This window comes from Amia ocellicauda, chromosome 12 (assembly GCF_036373705.1).
Source record: "Amia ocellicauda isolate fAmiCal2 chromosome 12, fAmiCal2.hap1, whole genome shotgun sequence".
Taxonomy (NCBI): Eukaryota; Metazoa; Chordata; class Actinopteri; order Amiiformes; family Amiidae; genus Amia; species Amia ocellicauda.
Window position 1 is genome coordinate 16,672,455 of NC_089861.1, and position 17,523 is coordinate 16,689,977.

At 35.3% G+C, this 17,523-nt stretch overlaps 1 protein-coding gene across 1 annotated transcript in view; it reads left to right on the forward strand.

Annotated features, from left to right (window-relative positions):
- Positions 1–17,523, forward strand: part of fhdc1 (FH2 domain containing 1) — a 48,338-nt gene that overhangs the window by 23,025 nt on the left and 7,790 nt on the right. The window contains exons 4-10 of the mRNA XM_066718472.1: positions 7,598–7,700; positions 13,196–13,281; positions 13,373–13,473; positions 16,108–16,178; positions 16,270–16,377; positions 16,887–16,957; positions 17,294–17,411. Of these exons, the coding sequence (XP_066574569.1) occupies positions 7,598–7,700; positions 13,196–13,281; positions 13,373–13,473; positions 16,108–16,178; positions 16,270–16,377; positions 16,887–16,957; positions 17,294–17,411 (658 nt within the window). The remainder of the gene's footprint in view (positions 1–7,597; positions 7,701–13,195; positions 13,282–13,372; positions 13,474–16,107; positions 16,179–16,269; positions 16,378–16,886; positions 16,958–17,293; positions 17,412–17,523) is intronic.

Genomic DNA, 17,523 nt, shown 5'->3' on the forward strand with positions numbered 1-17,523 from the left:
TTTCAAATTTTGACTCATCAGTCCAGAGCACCCGTTGCCATTTGTCTGCACCACAGTTCTTGTGTTTTCAGGCATAATTTAGTCGCTTGGCCTTGTTTCCAAGTCGGAGGTATAGCTTTTTGGCCGTAAGTCTTCCATGAAGGCCATTTCTGACCACACTTCTCTGGACAGTAGATGGGTGTACCAGGGTCCCACTGTTTTCTGCCAATTCTGAGCTGATGGCACTGCTGGACATCTTCCGATTGCGAAGGGATGTAAGCATGATGTGTCTTTCATCTGTTGCAGTAAGTTTCCTTGGCCGACCACTGCGTCTATGGTCCTCAACGTTGCCCGTTTCTTTCTTCAAAAGAGCTTGGACTTCACATCAGGAAACCCCTGTATGCCTTGAAATATCTGCCTGGGAGAGACCTTGCTGATGCAGTATAACTACCTTGTGTCTCATTGCTGTGCTCAGTCTTGTCATGGTGTTTGACTTTTGACAGTAAACTGTCTTCAGCAACCTCACCTTGTTAGCTGAGTTTGGCTGTTCCTCACCCAGTTTTATTCCTCTTCAACAGCTGTTTCTGTTTCAGTTAATGCTTGTGTTTCAACCTATGTATTGAATTGATGGTCATTAGCACCTGTTTGGTATAATTGTTTAATCAGACACCTGGCTATATGCCTACAAAATCCCTGACTTTGTGCAAGTGTACCTAGAAGAATTGATGCTGTTTTGAAGGCAAAGGGTGGTCACACCAAATATGGATTTGATTTAGATTTTTCTTCTGTTCACTCACTTTGCATTTAGTTAATTGATAAATATAATCTATTCATGTGTCTGTTTTTGAAAGCATTCTTACCTTACACAATTTTTTCACACCTGCTTAAAATCTTTGCACTGTACTGTATATGTAATGTTAGGTGTAGCACTATTTGGCCGGCAGGCAAACACTACACCTCCCAGAGGCTCTGGGATGATGATTCATGCTGTGGAAGCACCTGAGCTGCAAGATGCCCCAGATTGTCTGACTCCCTGCATAACAGCAGGATGTTGGAATCCTTGTGGTTGTGAGAGAATTAACCTGGTAACGAACTTTGTGCTTATGGACTTTGTGATTTGCTATCTTGTGATTAGGTTGATGTTTAGAGAGGGACTAGTTAGGCTTAACAAGGAGCTAGGGTTTGGTTTTGGTTTTCTTTTGTTTTCATTCACTTCTGCACTGTAATGATAAACTTGCAGTTATGTCAGTCTCCTGAGGCCCCGCCTATTTCAAGAGCCCAGCATCGTGGCAACCCCTCACAGTGTAACTGTGTATGTTTGTATGTATGTGTACGTCACTTGACTTAGCAATCAGGGCACCCTGAGGTGTGCCTTATGTATTGTCCTTCACTTTCCATGGATAATATTACCTATTTATTCAGTGTTATTTCACTTCCTCTCTCTATATGGACAAAGAGACATCTGTTATTAAACAAGTCCAGGAATGTTTTTAGTCTTTCAATTCTCTTTTCCATTAAATAATGCTCTTGTTAGCTGATATATGTAAGTAAAAATAATGTATCAAATATGGGGATGTATTTGTCAAATGGGCAGCTTGTGTTGGGTGGAACTTCCAACATCACAAGTGTCAACTGCTAACCACAAATTGAGTGATAGTAAAAAAAGATAAGTCAGTTGCATGCCATTCATTAAACAAAGGCACACTGTTAGCATGTATTAGTCATGTTGAAATCTTACTCACGTACGTACAAATACTTGAGAGGACCCTCTAAGCAGAAAGCATTGTAATTATGTAACACATTTTTACTCTCAGTACTCAACATTTAGAAATGTTTCAGACATCATTGTAACTTTCAGATTGAGTTTGGCAGTATCAATATGAGCAAATATCAAAGTAGTCAAAGTAGTTGTAAAATGTATAAATACAATAGAAAAAAATGTATTAGTTACAAACTAAAAGATATTGAATTAATACAATGTTATTTAATGCTAGTTAGCTGTTATACCAACATAGCCATGATAGTGAATTCATGTATAATTTCTTCAAAATACTTGCTTCCACTGTGCACAAACCAAACCTTCTTTTTAGGGCTTATTTTGTAGAATAAATGTCTTAACTTAAACCCCATTCACGCTGAAACCTATGCCAGCAATTTGGTGGCATTTTGTTGCTGGCAAGGTCTGTGTGAATGGGTTATTTTCTGGCAAGGGTCCTAGTCTAACTGCCGGCAACCACACAATCTTGCAACATCCATCACGTCATTCATGTTTAACATACAGTATGTTGGTGAATAATGCAATGATAATGAAAAAAAACACTCAGTGCTACTGACGTAACCAATCAGAATAGGGGCACATTTTTGCCACTGCAACAAAACAAGGTTTAGCCACCTTTGAACAAGAACTTGTGACCGTAACGAAAAAACGGACCGGGTTGTTAGAAATGGCGGAGGTTGAAAATAATATAGTCGCAAAAATTCTGAGTGTTATTGATGAACCAACAGGTTGGCGTATGTAATGCTAACTATTGTCACACATATGTCAGATGTTAAATACCAATAAATCATGCAAAATATAATATCTCTATATAGGCAAACGTTTACAGTGTTACCTAAATGGCAGCATAATGCGTACAATAACAAATGCATATAACGGCAATAAAGTAACTACATACAGTAGTGTAATACATTTGACAGTCTACTTCTGCTACAACCAAATAATTCATGGGTGCGTTCACGTTGAGCAGGAAGTGCGCAGATCTGACCGGCAAAGCAATTCATTTTCACAGTCTGTGAGGATTGTCTGTATCATGAATGCATCCAATATTTCTGATGCATTGTTACTGAACACAACAATATGCTGCTATACTTGTGAATATTATAATCAGTGTTGCGCTGCCGAATGGAGATGGTTTTGCCTGTATAAAAATATACAATAACACAGTAGCGTGACGTCCCCTAAATATCCATAGGAGTATTTTACTGCTACTGCCATACCTTTAAACTACTTTACATCATGCATTAAATGAAGGGTTTTATAGCAATTCGTTATTTCTGACACTTATTTTCTCACACAAACAAAAGTACAAATAAGCCGCAATATGATTGAAAAGCAGCATCTTTAGCTAAAATTGTAAACTTTAATTTGCATTATATTCCATTTAGAAAAAAAATTGAAATACCTTTGTAACACCCTTGATGAATATACCCAAATATCCAATTGTTGTCAGATTACTGATGTTACTGTTAACAATAAGTAGATGAACAAATACAAATGTGCATGTTATCTTAACTGGTACTGTAGTAAAAACTACAAATTTTGGGGTGAAAGTTGGGGTTCATTTTCTTTTTGAAAAACACCCTCCAGTTTCACATTCAAGTTTTCCAAGCGAACCGAACTCAGTTATTTTGACAAATGGACCGAGTCCACCTCTTCTGGGGTCTCAGTTTGTTTAATTTCAGTTTGTTTGCCAATCAAAATTTGTTGTTCATTTAGTTCAAGACACTGACCCTCACCTACAGTTGTCTGGACCAGACTCCGCCGAGTTACCTTTAACCCTCATCTCTCCATACATCCCCTCTGCTGCGGTCTTCCTATGCCAGAAGATTAACCCTGCCTCCTCTCCACTCCACTTCCTCCAGAGCCGCTCCTTTTCATCCCTGACCTTCTCATTGAAGTCAAGACAGCAGAGTCCCTGACCTCCTTCCGGCAATTACTCAAGACACATCTGTTCAAACACAACTAATCTAGTCATTTATTATCCTGTAAAATTGCACTGGGCAGTTATTTTCAACATAGCAAGCTGCCTTTACAGCGATGTCGAAACTAAACATTGTTGTTCAGTGGTGGGATGTTCCCTATGACCCAGGACAAATCTTTTTTCAGAAATAAAAGTTTATAGTTTTCCCAAAGATGCAACACAGCGTAATTCCTGGATTTCTGCTGTGAAACAAACTGGTTGGGTGCCAACCTCAAACTCGAGGATCTGTAGCACTCACTTTATCACTGGTGAGTTAACCCAAATAACAATATTTGGGTTAGCTAGTTATAAATGACGCACTGGAGGTTTTCTTGGAACACAATTAAATTGAATAATACAAAAATCAGTTTGTATGTGTTTTAGACAAAAAGATTCTAATATCTAATATCCAAACTACTGATTGGTCAGATTTGGAGTAATAAAATTAAAATTAAAATCGAAGCAGTCTTTGCCGTTCCTCTCCCTTGATTCCTTCATGATGTGTATTGGAGGTGTGATGGCCTTGAGGAATGTTAACATGGTACAAATGTTATCTGGGGTTTCCTTGCAATTCCAGGCGGGGTCTGGTCTGATGACCATGTCAGTGGAGTATAAATTAGAATGTATGAATAATTCCCTCACCAGATGTTAATTTTGAATTGTATGTAAAATGCAAATGACCAAATGGTTGTTTTAGCTAATGCTCTTTCTTTTAAGACTAAACATAGCCTGTGTAGGTTTTGGTTCTGAGGTAAAATGACTTTTATTCGTTTCATTAATTTAGTTTAACCTTTTCTTGTTTGTTATCAAACTGAAGAAGCTATCTAAAGCTTTTGTTACCAGCATGTAGTTTGTATTTGGTAATTATGGAATATACAAAGTACCTTGAATGTCTGTGTTTTACAAAATCTTGCAGTACTGAATTCAATTCGAATTTGGTGCTAGAGTCTCTGTGGAGACGGGGCATTGCAGCCGTCTGGCTGATTCCTGCTGTGTGCCCATTTGTCTGGCATCGTGAGGACCATTTAGAATTTCTAAATTTGTAAAATGTATTATGCCTGAACTACACGGTATTATTAATATTAATATTAATAATAATAATAATAATAATCATGGAAGTGTTAACTGTTGAGCTTTGGTGAACACAGGCCTGTATTGTAAAACACAGAACTTCAAAGCTGTCTCCTGTCGTAAACAACTCCTTTCCCACAAGCCTAAATTTCTCAATTAGGAAGGTATATGAATTGGTGTAGACCTATGTATTTGTCAAAATAAGGTTGTATGATTTACACAATATACAATTTCCATGATGTGTTAACCATGCGCAAAAATACTGTGTAAATGGACAGTATAAATCATGCAACTTACTTCTCTATAGGTCAACTATTTAGTTATGGCAGTTCATCGTAAAACAAATATAACGTTGCTACATAAATATAAAGCTACTCCTCTTGTGCAGGTGGAACATCATAATGGCCTGTCAGCTGCGAAGGTCTCAAGATCACTGGGCTTGATATTGCATCTCATGAGTGTCTTCTTCAAATGGTCTTTAAAGTACAATGTTTGCCCTGCTGGTCTACAGCTAGCAGCACAGTGTTGGCCATAGAGGACCTGCCTGGGTAGACGTACTTCTCACATCCAAATCACATGTCGACCCAGCGGAGTTGTCTTTTGGCCAGGGTAGCCTCCATGTTGATGGTTTGTGTCTGTTCAAGGATGTTGACATAGGGGATGTGGTCTTCTCAGGTTATTCCGAGCAGACGTTGAAGGCATCTGATATTGAAGACCTCTAGATGTTTGATTTGATCACGATATACATTTCACTTCCTCCTTTATTGACCTCTTGTTCTTACAGTATTGAAAAAAGCTCTTTGCATTAGTTTTAGCTCCAAGAGCTATATTTCTTTCTATTTCCCTCTTTGCTTTCCTGATCCCTCTCTTAACATCTCTTTGTAGTTCTATATATTCTTTGTATTTAGTTTAGTCTCTATCCCTTCTGTATGCACTATACAACATTTTCTTTCTCTTTATATTTTTTTGCATACTTCTATTAAACCATTTTGGTCAATGTTTTTTGGACTTCAATTTGCTACGTTCTGGTACATATTTTTTCTCCTTAGCCTCTAGTAGTATATTTTTTAAACCTAACCATCCATTTTCAAATGAAACTGTATCCATTGTGCCCCAGTCTAACTCTTCAAAGTATTGCTTCATACCTTCAAGGTTTGCTTTTCTAAAATTGTAGATCATTGTTTTAGACTTGGTCCTTGTTTTTTGAAAGAATGCCTCAAAGCTAACCATATTGTGATCACAGTTTGCCATTGGTTCTCCAACTAGTGTCTCTCTGACTCTGTCTTGGTCATTTGAAAAGATCAAGTCAATACATGCACTCTCCCTGGTTGGTTCCCTGACAAATTGAGTTAGAAAGCAGTCATTTACCATCTCAACCATTTCTATTTCTGCTTCTGTAGTGCCAACTGGGTTTTCCCAGTCTATGTTTGGGAAATGTAATACAGTTACTGAGTTGGAAAAGATCTTCATCAGGCATTTTGCCAATACTTGATTTATCATTGTTTAGTTTAGACTGTATAGCACTCTTTCTATCACAAAATTGCATTGATGACAATTAACAGGAAGGTACGTTGTAGGGAGTTGCTTTAAAGTGAGTGAGCCGAGTACTCTAAATGCATGTCCAGTGTCAACCGTGAGCTTCCAAAGTATGTGAGACTACTTGGGAAGTATAGCCCCATTCACACAGAAACTGTGGGAGGCTTTTTCATGTCAATTTGTTGCTGGAAAGGTCCATGTGAAAGGTTCTGAGCTGGCATATCAACATCAGGAATTTTCCTCCTCGCAACTAAGGCAATGGGTCTATATGAATGGAGCAGGAGAAGAATGCCAGCATATGACATATCAAGTCCTTGTGTTGTGATGACACATTACATGTAAAATGGGGAAATTATCGAACTTGCAAATATGTCCAGAATATCGGTCCACATCTCCTCTCCCGAATCCACATGCTCCTATTGCATGTCGATCCCAAGGCTGTGCCCTAAAATAAGGACTTCTGTCTTATCAGAATTAAGCATAAGAAAGTTACTTGTCGTCTAAATTTTTATCTCAGACAGACAGCATATTAGTGTTTGTATGGTATTATTAGATTTACTGACAAATATAATTGTGTGTCGTCTGCATAGCTATGAAAGTTAACATTATGTCATTGAATCATATCACCTAAGGGAGCATGTACAATTAAAAAGTATAGATCTGAGGACTGATCCCTGTGGCACTTTGTACTTAACCTGAGTTAAATTTTAGTAGTTTTCATTTATCTGTACATATTGGAGTCTGTTTGACAGATATGATTTAAACCAGGATAGAACGTTGTGAGATAGGCCAACAAGGTTTTCTAAGCGCTGTATCAAGATTTGGTGGTCAATTGTCTCAAAACTCTAATGAAAATAATAACTGCTATGCCCTAAATCGTAGAACTATACTGAGCTTTTAACCCCATTATTATTATTTCTTGGCAGACGCCCTTATCCAGGGCGACTTACAAAACATAAGCTCAATATAAAGTGAATGGTCACTCAGATCAAATGACAAAGCCCTTCTGAGTGTTCCAGATTCCAAGATAAAATCCAAAGGAGACTGCATTTTCAGTTAAGGCTCTTAGTTAAATATGTAAATATTAATTTCAATTATATATGATTTCATTATAATGGTAAAAAAAACTATGGATGACTCCAAGAATTACTTTTTCTCTAGGTCTGTAAGATTGGTCTCTTTGTAAATAAGAATTTAACTATATGCACTGGTTGGTAATTTTTGTTGTTATTATTATTTTTTTATTTCCAATATGTTTTTATATTTTCCAGGACAAATGAGTCTATCATCGAGGACATTCGCCTTGGCAACAGCAAGCTGTACGGCTCTGAAACATTGAAAGAGTTTCTAAAATTGTTGCCTGGGTCAGAAGAGGTAAGGACATTTAACTGCCAATTAAGTTTTATTCAAATGAAAAGTAATAATTATTCTTTTTTGGCAGACACCCTTATTCAGGGCAATCCAGAAGGAAAGACTTCTAAAGCTTTAACATAATTGCAACTCTATTACATATGTGCATATATCATTTTGGTATAATTTTGTATTCTATAACAGATTTTTAAAAATCATTGTATGTTTAGTTAATTTACAATATACATTTATATTACTCTATATATTACCCACTACATTCCGTGCTTTTGCCCTGCAAAACAATGTGACTAATCTCCATTGTCTGGTAATGTGTTTTTTAAATGTATGCCAAACAAATACACTGTAACTTAAGGCCGTGGGTTACCTTAGTTCTTGGGTCAGTAGCGTAGATAACTGCGAGTGAATCAGGCTGGGTGACATTATCTTCCACTCAAGGTTTATTAACTGGCAACTTCATTACAAATGCAAAAGAGATTTTAATTGATAAAGGATTTGGTAAAAGGCAGAAAAGTACTGGGAATATAAAAGGAGAAAAAGAAAGAGAATAAAGTGTTGAGCTGAAGCAGGACCAAAACACTCACTTCACAGTCAGACAACCCAACAAACACACAATGTAGAAAACAATTACATGGAGGGATTAGAATGTAGATTAATGGGATTGAAATTGATCCAGTCCAGGAAATGCAATTGGGAACAGGCTGAAGAAAAGTAACAAAAGAAAGATGAAATGAACTGTGCTGCAAAGTAACAAAATAAATTAGCAATGTCCAAGTGTTGACGAAAATGATCCTGGAAAAACAAACCAATGTCCATAGAATGGAGTGAGCTCACCCAGCTGAACTCCAGTGAAAACAGCAATGAAGGTTGAGGAGATTGGAAAATTTGAGAGTGTTGCAATGGTCTTGGTGAATATTTTTTACCACAAAATGCTAAAATGGATTAGTCAAATCCATGCATGATGAAAAAATGTGAAAGGATATCTTCATATGGTGAAGCTTTCACAAGAAAGATCACAAGTTGATCACAAATGTGATATTTATGCTTAAAATTAATAGAAAAATATGCACTTTAAGAGCTGAAAATAATTGACAAGGTTAAAATAAGATTAATCATGTATTCATGAAGGTTTTCCAATTAGAACATGGTTAGGACCACTGCACAAGATCCTTTTCTTCATTAACTTGTCTCTGCTCCTTCTGTAAACTTTGATTAATTGTGATCTCTTAACATAGTAAGAAATACATCAATAATATTAGATTTTTGTATTAGTTTTTATATAGAAAAAAAAGTTCAGAGATCAGTACTTGAAAGGAGAAATCTTTTAAGTCTCTTCTGTTGAGGATATACATATGTGGTACTGGTAATCTATTTACACCTTGTATGAATAATACTGAATGCAACTTATTAGGTTACTAACAAACCCATGATTGATTAATATTAGCTATTCTGTTATTGTACTTGCTAATGTGCAATTTTATAGTTATAGACTGATTCACCGAGATTAAAGTAACACAATGGGATGATTTTTAATGATTGCTTAATAGGTATTCTAATTAATGGGGAACTATATGGCTTCTTGCGGATAGAGGACTGAAGTACAGAAAAAGAAACTTGTATGAAATGCATGGTGCTAGTGAAACAAATTAAGTTTTCATGAGCTAGTTAAACATTGATGCACAGTATCTGGTGTATGTTTCTAACCAAATTGTGTCTGGAGTATCCATCTATTGCAATGTTAATGCTGATACCAAAGGGATTAAGTTTAGCTTGTAACCAGAACATTGTCAGCAGGAGAGTTTTTCTTTTTCTTTTTTAAGAGATGAAAAATACTGAAATTGGAGAATTAATGCAGTAACATATTTCAACTGTAGAGCCAATAAATGGAAAAAATTATAGGTTCACAAAGAGCACAATAGTGTCACTTAGTTTCAGGAAAGAAGCATCCAGGGCATTATATATATTTTTTAAACTTTGTTTAATGAATTCTCCTTTTTCACAAAAATACCACTTTATCGCAGTATAAACCTTGCACTGGTAACTGTGAACATATAATAATAATAATAATAATAATAATAATAATAATAATAATACATGTAAAAATACATTTTTAATTAGAGGGAAAAAAGATATGAAGAGAGATGGAGAGGGTGGTTATGTTACAAGTTTATTATTATTATTATTATTATTATTATTATTATTATTATTATTATTATTATTATTATTATTATTGTTATTATTGTGGGTGAATGTGAAGACAGGGTAGTCTAAGCTGTTCAACGTGGGAGAGAAAGGGTTGCCATGCTTTGTAAAATTGTCTCATATAAAGAAAGTCCTCTTTCAGCATCCGCAGAATTAGTAATAACTGACAAATATTTATTAGCCTTTCATATTAAATTGGGAAATTATTTTAATCTTAAATCCAAAATTAATTTGCATGTGAAAGGTCAATTTCTGGTTACAGTTAGCATCAGACCTTGGAATTGAATCAGGAAGGTTTTCAGATTGTATTTGAAAAGACAATCTCATTTGTACATTTGTACAAACTCAGTACAACAACAAAGATGATCTACAATTACCAACACATCAAGACTCTAACTGAAATTAAATGTTGAGTTGCAGAAGTCCATACTTTCTCTGCCATGTTATGGTCACATTTGTGTTAAACAGTTAACAGCATTATAATTAACACTGACTGATATTTTTCCAGCAGAACATGCAGTAGCTCAACTTTGAATAATAAACCTACACAATAGTAGTATAATGTTTTTAATGAAAATATTCAGATAGCCATTCACATCAATAAATCACTGCATTATGCTGCATAATGTGCTGCATTATTAAACTTTTAAAACATGAGGGTTTCAGACAGTTCACCTGACAGTGAGCAGCTGTCAGGCCTGAAGACAGGCACACCTGTACTGAAAAGGTGCTGCACAGCTGCAAAAGATACTGAACATGCAAGTATTCAGCAGCAATTTTACTGGGAGTTGTAGAACTGAAGAGGGTCAGAAGATGGTGGAAGGTGAGGTGTGGAGATGTACTCCTCAACTTCTTTGTTAATGGTTAGAGATTCCTTAGGATCTCTTCATGGCTGATCTATGTAGCTGAAAAGTTTATCCAGAGGGCTTCCAGGAGGAATCTTCCGATGCTGTGTTAATGTTGTGCTACGTTTATGTTTTTGGTATATTTTGTAATTACAACACACTGATTCAAATACAAGTGATTGAAAAAGTACTAGTGAAATACATAATTTAAGTATTTGCCAATACAAAGCCATACTTAAAAAAATATATTTTCAAATAGTCAATTAGTAATTATGAAATAGGATATAATAATACAAAACTGAAACCGTATTTGATGTAATTAGAAATACAAATATGTAATGGTATTTGACCCAGGTCTGTACAGAAATGTATCTAGAAAACAAAAGCATGTGAAATGAATAAGTAACAAAGGAAAAGGCATTCACATAAGGAGGTCACATAATAATGATTCAAATACTGGCAAAATGTCCCTATGGCTCAGATGTAGCCGAAAATAGAACTATATATTTTTATTAATAGTATAATATAAATCTATTTATACTCCAATTCACTGCCTGTGCTAATAAACAAAATGAAACATTATAATAGTAATGTAATATAATAGCTCTGAAACACCATTTACCTTCAAAATGTAAAATCACTCAGCAGTGTGGAAAATGAAATAAAAACAGCATAATAAGATCATAAACCCAAATCAATGTAACTTTATACTGCTTCATTAAAATGGTGATTTGTTTTACACCATTCTCCAAAACATCAAAAAAAATCTTATTCTTCATTACATTGTCCCTCTCTATTTAATTTTTTACTGCCTCCCCTTTTACCAATTTCTAATAAATAAATAAATATATATATATATATATATATATATATATATATATATATATATATATATATATATATATATATATGTGGGTCATTCTCCCAAAACATGTATCACTAGTGTTACACAAGAGTCGAAAATTTAACATGTCATTATATATTGTATTCTTGTTTTCTTTAATTATTAAATGCTTTATTTAAAGACATATATTTGAAAAAAGATAAGCCAGCTATAGTTTTTGCTAGTGGCATGTATTTACCACACACCCCTAGGTATTTGATTGGAGCAAAGACACCAAACAGGTGTACAAAAAGTATATAAATTAATATTATCTTGTGTTCTTAGTTGTCTGATATGTTCATTTTAACATATCCACAATGTCTGCAGGTATCTGTGGGTGTTCATGAGAGTCTGAATGGGTTGATGTCATATTTTTTAAAAGCTGCATGCTGCGGCCATGTTTGGGTTTGTGTTACACTTCGCTACTTGTTTGGGTTATTTATCATTTCTTTCTGATATCTTGCTGCTGTAGACTTGTACAAAAAGGTGTCACAGTGAATAGTGAATTTGAATACTAAATATGGTGCTTGAGATCTGTGGTTGCGTTCATGTAGCACAGATTTCTGCAGTTCTGAGATCTGTGGAATTGTGCAGCTCTGTACAGAAATGTGGAAATCTGCGCAACATGAATGAGACCTGCAGCAAACATAAAATAAGCACACAAACATAAAACTGTTAATTGTTTACTTAGATTGTATTAAATATGACAAGACTCATGGCCACTGAAAACCGCCTTAAATTACCTTAAATTTAGATTAATCCATATCGTTTTCTGAATGAATTCTCTGTGGTAACCTGAATCACAAATGAGACATCACGGTCATTTTGCCAACAGTAGGTTATTTATAAATGCAGAATAGATGCTCTTATTGGATGCCGAGTGCAAGAAAATACGTCCCTTTCATGTACCAATGGAATATGATTTCATGACACCGCACTCGCAGAAACAAACTATTTTTAATTATTGCGAAATATTGCATTCTCATCCATATTTTTACAAAACCGACCCTATATTTGTGTGGTTATATACATCTGACAATATATCATAACTCTGTAGTTTCTATTCAATACTACTGTAATGTGTATGGGAGGGTACTCAAAAAGTACCACCGTATGGAGTGACATTGTACTTTCAGGTGGTACTTTTTGAGTAATGGCTTCTTTCTTGGCACCCTCCTATACAGGCCAGTGTTATTCAGAGCTCTTGATATGGTTGACTGGTGCACCATTACTCCACTCCCAGCCACTGAACTCTGTAGCTCCTTCAAAGTGATTGTTGGCCTCTATAACTAGGGCCTACAAAAACTGGTCACACAAAATGCAGGGCCCTAACTATAATGTATGTCCTTCTGACAGTTTAAAGCTGGAATTAAAAAAAGACTATACAAACATCAGTACCAAATTATATAATCTCTTGATGGAAGCAGGTGCCTCCTGATTGTTTAGTTTTTTGTGTGTGTGGCATTGAAATATCGTTTTCTTTGATGTGCATTTCTGATTGTAACTGTCACATATTTAGAAAGCAGCCTAGAAAGTGTCTGACCATATTGACTTTTGTAATTGCTCTGCAGGTGAAGAAATTCAAAGCATTCAAGGGAGATGCAAGTAAACTGACACCAGTGGATTATTTTGTGTATTGTTTAATACAGCTGCCAAGGTAAGAAAGTATTGGAATTTAATGTTGCTTGTAAATGAGATCTTCATATTTCATCCTGTATTCATAATAATAATAATAATATTTTATTTAGATTTGATGTTCGTGTTGAAGCCATGGTTCTTAAGGAAGAATTCTTTCCATCCTGCTCTGCTGTGAATGTTGAAATTGAAGTTATTCGTATGGCTATAGAAGGTAATTAGCACCGATCGCCTGCTCACATCATGTGCAACTCATGTCTGACTCCTAGGCTCCTATAGTGGTGCTAAATTGTCTGGATGTTGATCCCAGACATTCAGACACCATTCTCAGCCCTCTGTCTCAACTTTCTGAAAATCAGCTCACCATTCAATAATATGTGAGCAGACTCCTTTAATAGGAAGTTATAAATGTAATCAATCGTAGATGAATTTCCAGTTTCAGACAGGGTTTTTCTTTGCAAATTATGGTAATTTCTTTAATATGTAGAAATGAAGTTAAATTCATGTAAACCTAATTTTTTTATCATATTTGTAGTGAAATATACACTACATTATCAAAAGTTTTAGAACACCCCCATTTTTCCAGTTTTTATTGAAATTTAAGCAGTTGAAGTCCAGTGAATAACCTGAAATGGTACAAAGGTAAATGGTAAATTGCCAAAGGTTAAAAAAAAATCTAGGTTACAAAAAACTGAAACACAATGTACATTTCAGAGTTATATACTGTGTTACTACACCCTCTTAAGCATTATCTGGCAGTGTTACGCACAGTTGTGCATAGACGTCACACTGTATTCCTACAATGCGCACATCGTTTCAAAGCTCATTCTCTTTGCTATCAGTGCATTTCATTGTCAAACACATCTGATTTACAGTTTCCAGGTCGCCACCGTCATTCAGAGCCCGGGGGGTAAACGCACAGTCTGCTCCGGGGGGTCTCATTCAGATGGTCACAGATCACTCAGTTTTGATCGGATTTCTTTGCAAATTGGCTTGTTTTCTTCAGAAAAACCTAAAGATTAATCAAGTCTATATTATTTGATGTTCTATCAAACTTAGAGAAGTTCAGATCCAGATCTCTCCAGGTGTGTGTTGCTTCTACCAAAACGTAGATGGTCTTGTTTTGATCAGTAGACTGTCTGGTTCCAGAATATGTCATAATTGTCAATATTTTCAGAAATTTTGTGTTCACACTCAGACCAAGTATCCCCTTGGTTTGGGGGGTGGGGGGCAGGGGGGTAGTAAATGAAGGGGGAATATAAAAAACAAATTATTCACATCAGAGAATGCTTCGAATCTTTAAAAAGCTGTCTCAGCTTTCATGCGATACCAAACACTTGGGAAACAACACAGCAGTGAAGAGTATACATGGGATCAAATAGAAGAACACGGATTTGGTGCCCTTTTAAGGGTACAGAGGGGTTTGTCAGCTTAAGGAATTACATTTTGTTAAACAAAATGATTCCATGATTTCTTTATCTCCAATTGTTTTATTTTGTTCTATGCTGTAATTTCAGAGTACGTTGAGACATTAAACTGTGTAAATTTCAATAAAAACTGGAACAATTTAGGTGTTTTGACTGGTAGTGTATGGGACTTGAAAACAAGCATTTTATTTTGTATTTATTACATATACTACACTCTCTGTACTTATCTATCATGTAAAACAAGTTTTTGGAGCGGGGTAGTGTGGTTTCTATGTTAGTTTTCAATGATAGAAATGTCTAGACATTTTAATTTAGCTACATTTTTTCTTGGTAATACAATGTTGTGGAGTTCTTTAGTCATTTTCTGTATGTGTTTTCACTAGGGCTGTAACGGTAAACAGTATACTGCCTATACAAATTATTTATCGTCAACACCGGCTTTTTATTTTTAATAACCTGCAGCTGCAATAGGAACTAAATCAATTTGTGGTGAGAGACATTGGAATAGGTGTCTGTCTGGTAGTTCACAGCTGTAGCATCAACACAATTCCATAACATCTGTCTTTGAATGAACATATCTGAAGATGCTGGTGTGGCTGCAGTCAACTCTGGCGCATCAACTCACATTTTCCAAAACATCAAGTTGTGAACAGTTTAAAAACTACATGGGGCTACTACTTATTATTCAACATGTTATTCAATATAGCAAACATATATGCTTCCTGTCCAATAAACTAATTGAGATGTGTAATTACAGTCATTCCCTGAGCTGTGTTGCGAGAAGAAAGTACTATTCTAAGTGTGACTCCTCATAGCTTGTTAAACAGGAAAATATGTTTGGGGTTATTTTCCTATTAAATTAATTATTTATTTCATTGTAGGCTATTGTGTTTTAGTATTGTTATGATAAGATGGATGCTTTTTTGAGCTCCAACAATATTATAATGTGATTGGGTCCCATTTAAGAATGGTTTTACAACAAACAATGAAATATTGAAACTCCAATGCGAAGCCGGACAAAGTCTCCACACAAAACATAATTCAAACCACACATTTGTAAAACAACAACATGGCAGCTGAGTCACTTACACATAGTTCTTTTAAATATGTATTTGAATCTAAAAAGTGTATTTCAAATGCTTCTTTTAAAGTTGGGATTTTAAGTCTGAAACTTTATCTATGCTCCACAGTAACATTATTCATAACATCTTCCTTGAAGGAGTAATGAGATGTTCAATATCCTCGCAATTCGTCGACTCGTTGTTCATCATTTTGCAGAGTCGTCGCTAATGAGTATAGGAAGTTTTTGTAGATGTGAAATGTTGTACTTTGTAGAATACATTAATATTAGTATTATTAGTAATAATGAATTAGATCACTGTTGATTCTTGTATTGCCTAATAATGTATAATTCCCTGCAGAACTGATGACATGTGAAGAGCTTCATGCTATTCTCCACTTAGTTCTTCAGGCTGGAAACCTCATGAATGCAGTAAGTTGTGATTTACATAGGTAATGGCCATTATAGAGCAAGTTTGTGTGTGTGAGAGAGTATTTGTAATTTACCCTATGTGTCTGTTTAGGGAGGATACGCTGGCAATGCAGTAGGCTTCAAGCTGTCATCCTTACTGAAACTTGCGGATACAAAAGCCAACAAACCAGGGATGAACCTGTTGCACTTTGTTGCATTGGTATGTAATGCAGTATTTGAGAAACAGCTGGATGATAATGCTGAAGAACTGGGTGGAAACTGGTTATCAGAAAGAGTCTCTAAAGAAGACGATAAGGCTCCTCTTTCTGTTCTATAAATCCTTAAGTATTTTATTCAGATGTACCCTGTGTACCCCACATTTAAAATAAACTTGATTTTTATTTTCCAGCTTGAGAGAGGTTTGGAGAAAGACTAGAAGAAAAGCTATTGTTATCACGAACTTTTATATTTAAAAGTTGAATTCCATTTTCATTCCATATATTTAACAAAATGCATTCAGAAGAAAGAAAAGGCAATATAATTTGAACTATAAATATTAATTTAAGATACTATACAAAGGTTCTTTCCAAAGGTTTTATTGCCTGTATGTTTCTCTGAACATTCTATTTACACTCTTAACATATATTCTTAGATATGTAAATTTAGTACCTTAATTCTGTATTTAATTACTTTTTACTTAGTAATGTTTTATTATTTCTCTTTAAACAGGAAGCCCAGAAGAAGGATGAGACCCTGTTAAAATTTCCTGAAAAGTTGCAACATGTTCAAAGTGCAGTCAGGTAAAGCTTTTACACAAAACCTTATTCTTCCACATACGCCTAAAATACAGTCAGTTGATCTTTGGTTCAGCTCATAAGTATCCGTTTTTTACAATTTTAGACAGTTTGCAGTTGTATGTGGAGTGCACCCCCTTTTGCACTCACACATATAGACATCCTTTATAACGTAATTTTTGCTATGCTTCAAATCACTTCTCTGTAAAGTATTTTCTGGATAACAAAAAATGTATGTAGAAGCATGGCACTGGATTAAATTGTATATAGGTATGCACATATGATGCACATATTCTGTTCAGTTCAACTCAACACGTATGTTTAAACAAATTATTCTTGCAGAATCTCAATGGAAAATATTGAAGCAGAGTTCCAGTCCTTGTACACTAGAAGTAGCTCAGTAGAAGAAAAGATCCAGCAGGACACAGAGCTCCTGCAACAGCTGGAACACTTTCTACAGGTCAGCACCTTTCACAACCGGATCATTAGTATTGCTGTTTCAGAGACATGCTATGCTTGATTGAGTCTTGTTACCTTCAAAGGACAACTTCTTAGGTTTGCAAAATTCTTCA